Here is a 6,805-nt window from a genome sequence, read left to right as displayed (position 1 = left end):
CCCCCACCCAGTCAAGGGCAACAGGCTCAGAAGCAAACTGACTTCAAGCTGTTTCTCCTACTTCAACAGTAAACTTCCCAGCAGCTTTTTACCTAAGGTGAGAACTGATTAAAGCACAGGGAGGTGTCCTTAACTCACCAGTCTGGGGGATTCAAAGATAACCGAGTGTCCGCTGGCTGGGATTCCAGAGCACTCACTGAAATCGGGGAGAGCCTATACATAGTTTTGTCTGTCCTTTGTACAAATGACCCAACTGGGGAAGGGAAAATGTGGCATGTTTTAAATAGCTCCTGAGTGTCGGGGGAGGATAGCTCCTCTCAACTATATTAAACATCTTTTAAGGGAAGGGAGAATGCCTTGTGAAGTCAAAAGAAAGAATCCGTCCTACACGGAGCTTATCAAGAGGAAGAAGTTATTAATACTCTCATGAAATGTCAAAGTTATGCAGCACCCACACCTTCAAGGTAACCCATGCCTCAAGCATTTTATCCTGACCTGAGGAAAAAGGGCAACGGTTATCAAGCCTTCAAAGCTTATCATCTGTTAGCCTGGGGCAAAATCTCTGGGAACACTAGTAAATGCCATCACTCTGCAGGTGGCCTGGAATCAGGCGACAGCAGCTAGCCCCAGCCTGGGAGTGCCAAGTCTTCCCAAAATAGCTCTGACTTTATACACAATGCCCAAACACCTTACATACAAACCCTCAGAGAGTGCTCCACTGCCGGTCGCTACTCAGCAGCCTGTGTCAGAGGTAAAAGAAAATACCACTGATCGAAAGGCATGTGGTCTTAAATGACGGGCCCAGAACAAATTTAAATATGACTTGCTCTCCCTCAAAATAGTATCAATATGACTGTCTCAAAACCAAATCTCACCACCTGTTTTTAAGTCACTGTCCCCAGCACAAGTAGGCTTGTGGGGAGGAAAACACTGAAAAATACAGACCCAATGAACAAAAGACACTGTTGAATAATAAAACAATTTTTATCTGATCGCAGAAAAACCATCCACCTACTTTCATTTTGCAGCCCAAGACTTAAGAGATATCTTTTTCTACATGAATTTTAAAAAGCCTGCTATGTTTTAAGCTTGTAGTCTGGGGGTGTAGTACTTGATTATATCATGAGATAGGCCCTAGGCTTGATCCTCAGCACCTCAAATTATTAAAATTTAACTATAGAAGACATTAATTATAGAATTTAATTATAGTTTCTTAGCAGTATCTCAATTTTTTATTCTAAATATTTTATAAATTTTCTCGACTGCAAACTCAGTATTTGAATCCTTGGTATAGGTTTTCCATTTTGTCATTTTAAAAGTGCAGTTCTTGAGGGACGAGGATGTTGTATTACGTTATAACATTCCAAAGTAAAACTGGATGACAGTCTTAAATTGCCCACTTCCCAAGTTTCTTTAAAAGACATTATGAGCCTTTTGATTTTTTTTCCAAATCGGTGTTACTAAAGGCCCACCATCTAAGCCCTAAGAGCCTTGTAATATTTTTATATTACTAGGAACATAGTAAAGTGCCTTCTATTCATTGTGCTTTTCTCTCCCCTTCTTCAAAACCTACAGTGATCAATGAGATAATTCGGGAAGCTGATTTGTTTCCGGGGGGAGGGCGAGAACTGAACGAAAAGCGGGGCGGGAAAAGGGAGGAGTGGGGCTCCGGGTCTTTTTTGCACTTTGTTGATAAACGCCAGCTTTAAGTGAGATAACTTAAGTCTGCTTAAGCCTCAGAGAAGCCACTGCCATAAAACTGATTTGAGAGTCAGAACAAGGCACCGTGGCCGTGCTTTTGGGAAGTTTTTAGCTGCTGGGTCGGGCCCGGTGCACACTTCGGGGTGACCCCGCTGCCTAGGATCTCACGTGCAACCCCTCCTGTTAGGGTCCCTAGCACCGGGTCCCACACTCAATCCCGCTCGGAACCTGAGCCGGCGCATACACCCAGGCAACCTCACACAGGCTCGCGGCCCCAGGCTCGCTAAGTCCCGGGAAGACCGGGTTGCTCTCGCCCTAGCCCGCAGGCCCCGGCCTCTGTCGGCCCTCGCCCGCTTGGCCCGCCGCGCCCCTCTCGGCCGGAACCCGGGCCCCGCTACCCTCACCCGCCGCTCACCGAGCCATGGCCGTCCGCCGCCCCCGCCGAGTCGTCCTGCTGCAGCTCCGCAGTCATGGCCGTGGTGTCCCTCCGCGTGTAGCCCCACTCTCGTTGTCGTCTTCGCCGCGGTCGCCACCGCCACCACCGCCGCCCCCGAAGCCCGGGAGCACCGGGAGGCACCGCCCACACGTCCCGCCCCCGCCCGCGGCGCGCGCTGGAAGCCCCGCCCACGCCAGCCCGCTCCCAACACTCCCCACCCACAGCACGCGGCAGACGCTCCGCCCACGGCGTTCGCTGGATGCCCCACCCCCGCCAGCTGACTCCCACTCATCTTGCGGCTTGCGCCGGAGACCCCGCCTACATGTCCCACCCATACAACCGAGGTTCCCCCTCCCAAGGCCCCGCCCACTCCAACTTAGAGCCCCGGTGGCCCCGCCCATACACTCTGCTCACGCCCGCAGCGTGCGCCAGAGGCGTCGCCCACGCGCCCGCCCCTGGTTTGCGTGAGCCGGAGGCGGGGCGTCTTCGCGTGCTCCGGCCCACGTGACCGCAGCCGGGCACAGACGAAGGGGTCAGCGTCGCCTCGCCAGCTGTTGCTATTTCCGCCTTAGGTGCCCAGGAAATGGGCGGTGAGGCCACCGGGTTTCCAAGACTCCTTTTTTCTCCATCCTTGCATCTGCGTCCGGCCTGCCCCCAGCGCCCCATAGGCTTGGTAAGGATGCTGGGTTCCTTCTGCTGACAGACTTTCTCACCAGGCCTTCTAGCCATTTCCCATTCTGGGGACGCGAAGAGAAGCATAGACTGATTCGAGTGGTTTGTATAAAGACAACTGAACGGCTCGGACATTCACAGAGCTCAGCATCGTGTCTTATTCCTGAACAGTTGCCACGTCTTCCAAACTCCCGTTCTCAGGCCATGTGTGTATAAGCTGTGTTTAGTCTAGCTCGTGCACTAAGCCACATACCACCCCTTTTAATGTTTGGGAAGAGGGTTTTTTGAGACAGGATGTCACGTGGATTGGATTAGCCTCAGACCGTGTAGCCATGGTTGGCCTTGAATTCTTGACCCTCTGTCTCCACCATGTTCAACTTAATGTTTTACTGTCAGATGATCTCATTAAGTTGCTCAGGCTGGCTTTGAACTTTCTATACTTCTGCCTTAGCCTCCTGTGTGGCTGAAATTTGGGACCTGTGTCTATCGGGTCCATCTTTGTCAGGATTCTCTGAGGGCAGAACCATTAGACTTGATAAAATTAGAATGGGAAGGCCCTGGAGAGATGGCTCAGTTAGAGCAGTAAAAGCACTGACTGCTCTTCCAGAGGTCCTGAGTTCAATTCCCAGCAACCACATGGTGGCTCACAACCATCTACCATCTAATACCCTCTTCTAGTATGCAGTTAGTTGTACATGCAGATAGAGCACTCCTATACATAAAGTTTTAAAAAGTAATAGAAAATTAAAGAGAGACTGATTAAGTTATTACTGATTACACAATCAAAGGCAGGTGTGTCCAGTGTCTGAACACGCTGGAGAGCCAAATCACAGAACAGGAGGAGTCAGTACAAGAAACTAGGATTCCTACGCTTTGCCAGAAGTAAACCATTTATGTGGTGCTGGGACTAAAACTCGGGGCCTCTACAGGGGCAGTGTATGCCTTTAACCACTGAGCAGTCGCTCTAGCCCCATTTTCTTAAGTGGTATAGCCACAGTTCTTATGCTTGTGTAAGCCACGCTGTCCTGCAGCAATTTCCTCCAAATTAAACCCACTTTGGAAGGTCGCACCTTGTGCTCAGGAAGTAAACAACCCAGAGGTTTTTGGTAGTCCTTGAAACTGACCAGAGTCACTAGGTCCCACCCTCCCCAAACATATAAACAGGACTGCTGAGAGAGTCTGAGATAAACTGAGCTGCCTGGGAAGAGGCTCAGACCAGCCAAGCTGCCTGCAGGAGACCCACTGCAGCCTGCCAAGAAGCCTGCAAGTTATGCAGGGTGCTTCAGGTTTCGAGTTTTACTGGACTGTCACTCGTACTGGGATGGACTGTAGTGAGGACAACTGTCTCTGAGTCGTTTCTGCTCCTGTATATAAGTAACCCAGTAAAACTCATTTGTTTGCCAAGTTGGACTTTGGAATTCTTACTTAGTCGAAATGCACAATACACATGTATAACAGTCCCAGAGGGCTGGGGGAGGCTAGATAGAGTGGCCCATACCTTCAGTCCCAGCACTCAGGAAGCAGAGGTGGGTGGATCTCTATGAGAGGCCAGCCTGGTCTACAGATCAAGTTCCAGGACAGCAAGAGCTACACAAAGAAACCCTGTCTCAAAACAAAACAGGGAAGAGAGGGGGAGGATGAGAATGAAGGGAGGGCCGGATGTGGCTGTGCATGCTTATAATCCTAGCACTCGGGAGACTGAGGCAGGAGAATGGCTATGAGTTTGAGACTAAACTGGGACTAACTGTATTGAGTCCAACGCTAGCCTAGAGCACAAAAACAAAAACCTATCTCAGCAAAACAAAGAACAAAGGGCAACACTGGTGACACTTCTCTAAGTAAGGCCTCTAGGAACAGAGTTTTCTTTAAGACTGCCACTCTATCTCCTAGGCTGGCCTTCAACTCTGGATCCTATTTGTCCAGCCGCCTTGGGCTGAGATTACAGCCCTATGCCAAGGCCTGCTGGAATCAAGATTTTATCAGGGGGAAAGTATACATACCCAGATTGGGAAAAGTCATCACATTCAGAATTGAGCACCTTCCTGAGCTCATATAATGTGTTCAAAACAATGACAGAGGTCTAGGGGAGATGGCTCAGTTGGGTAGAAGCCAGCCTGAAGTCATGTTAGATTCCCACAACCCTCATCATGGGAGGAGAGTCCCAACCCCTGTGCTGTGGCATCCCCTCCCACGCACATCTACATAAATGAGCAAGTGTAATGATAAAAATTATATCTTTGATTCTCTGTCACACACAGCCACACACCAGAGGCAGACAGGAAAACCTCAGTGGAGAATTAGTATTTTAATGTGCCAGGTTTATTCTAGGTCTCATGAAAAGAGTAAATCCAAGTGAACCGGCTATTTTTAGTTGGCTCCTGGTTTCTCTGGAGGCTGTTATCTGAAATAACAACAATGAGCAACTTGGGAGCCTCCGTAATCAGTCCTTTACAGGGGAGCAGCCTTCTCTCTCCTCCCCAGACCCTACCTCCGATGCATGGGTATTTACTCCAAAAAAAGTGCCTGCCTAGAGCATGACAAAGGCTCAGAGATCAACCACACTCTCGAAAAGGAAATCAAAACAGAGACCAAAGTTCTGCAAAGGGCGTGTGCCCTCTTTGTAGCTTTACTCAAAACAGCAGGCCATAGTCACTGTAGGATGAGTGGTCAGGGCTCTGACAGAAAGGCATCCAAGCCTCACACTTCAGGAACCACAAAACTGTACTTGAAAGGAAAAACACACACACACAATGAGGGAGGGAATGCAACCCAGTAAGAGGAACAGAAAACCCAAAACCATGCCTACACTAGAGACTATGAGAAGAATGGCAGGCTGTGGTGCCATCACCCTGAATCCTAGCACTCCTGAAGGAGGGGCACAAAGATTACTGAAAGTTTGAAGCCACTGTGCGTGGACTATATAGTAAGTACCAGGTTATCCTGGGCTCTAGAGTTAAGACCCTGTTTCAAAAAGGAGACAGAGGGAGGGAGGGAGGGAGAGAGAGAAAGAGAATCTGAATCCCAACAACTATTTAATAAAAAAGTAAAACCTATAACCACAAAACTAATAGGTAATGAAGATAGAAATGTAAACAAAGCAAAGGTCAGAGTTTGGGCCTTTCCAAGATAGTTTGCCTAGCAGGGAGGAGGCCCTAGGCTTGATTCTTAGCATGATATAAACAGCACATTGGTTTAGAGTGCTTGCTTAGTATTCGGGATGCCCTAGGTTCAACATCCAGCACCCCCTAAACATGATGGTATGCTGTGTCAGTAGTCCAGCACTGAGGAGGTAGGGGGAGAAGGGTCAGAGGTTCAAGGTCATCCTCACCTATGTATTGAGTTTGATGTCCTATCTTAAAAAGTAAAAGTAAGCTCTTCCGGGGACGGTGCTTAGAGGCACTCAGGATGGTTCTGCGTTTGACATACCGTCGTAGGCTTTCCTACAACACAGCCTCTAACAAAACTAGGCTGTCTCGAACCCCTGGTAACAGGATTGTTTACCTCTACACCAAGAAGGTTGGGAAAGCACCTAAATCCACATGTGGCATGTGCCCAGGCAGACTGCGAGGGGTTCGTGCCATGAGACCCAAAGTCCTTATGAGATTGTCTAAGACAAAGAAGCACGCCAGCAGGGCCTATGGTAGTTCCATGCGTGCCAAGTGTGTCCGTGACAGGATCAAGCAGGTTTTCCTTATTGAGGAGCAGAAAATCGTTGTGAAAGTGTTGAAGGCACAGGCACAGAGTCAGAAAGCAAAATAGATCTGCAACTTTTTTAAGTAATAAAAATCAAGACTTGGTCTATGCTTCCATTAAAAAAAAAAAGTAAAAAAAGGAAGAAGAAACAAAAACAATAAGAAGTCATCTGGAACGCTGGGTGGTGGTGGCACAGGCCTTTAGTCCCAGCACTTGGGAGGCAGAGGCAGGTGGATTTCTGAGTTCAAGGCCAGCCTGGTCTACAAAGTGAGTTCCAGGACAGCCAAGGCTATACAGAGAAAC

At 48.8% G+C, this 6,805-nt stretch overlaps 1 protein-coding gene and 1 pseudogene across 5 annotated transcripts in view; one reads left to right on the top strand and one right to left on the bottom strand.

The window, feature by feature from the left end:
• Usp28 (ubiquitin specific peptidase 28) overlaps positions 1–2,263 on the bottom strand; it is a 51,955-nt gene extending 49,692 nt beyond the window's left edge. For 3 of the 5 annotated variants that reach the window (XM_021206587.2, XM_029543166.1, XM_029543167.1), the window contains exon 1: positions 2,117–2,259. In XM_021206587.2, coding sequence (XP_021062246.1) covers positions 2,117–2,173 — 57 coding nt within the window. In that variant the 5' untranslated portion in view covers positions 2,174–2,259. Of the gene's footprint in view, positions 1–2,116 lie in introns of all 5 variants that reach the window. The other 2 variants (XM_029543168.1, XM_021206586.1) reach the window with 1 other exon arrangement.
• Positions 2,264–6,214: 3,951 nt separating this feature from the next.
• LOC110328515 lies at positions 6,215–6,605 on the top strand (annotated as a pseudogene).
• The last annotated feature ends 200 nt before the right edge of the window (positions 6,606–6,805 follow it).

Source organism: Mus pahari, chromosome 10 (genome assembly GCF_900095145.1).
Source record: "Mus pahari chromosome 10, PAHARI_EIJ_v1.1, whole genome shotgun sequence".
In the NCBI taxonomy this organism is placed as follows: domain Eukaryota; kingdom Metazoa; phylum Chordata; class Mammalia; order Rodentia; family Muridae; genus Mus; species Mus pahari.
The sequence above is the reverse complement of the archived record's forward strand: the minus strand, read 5'-3'. Positions and strand labels throughout refer to the sequence as shown.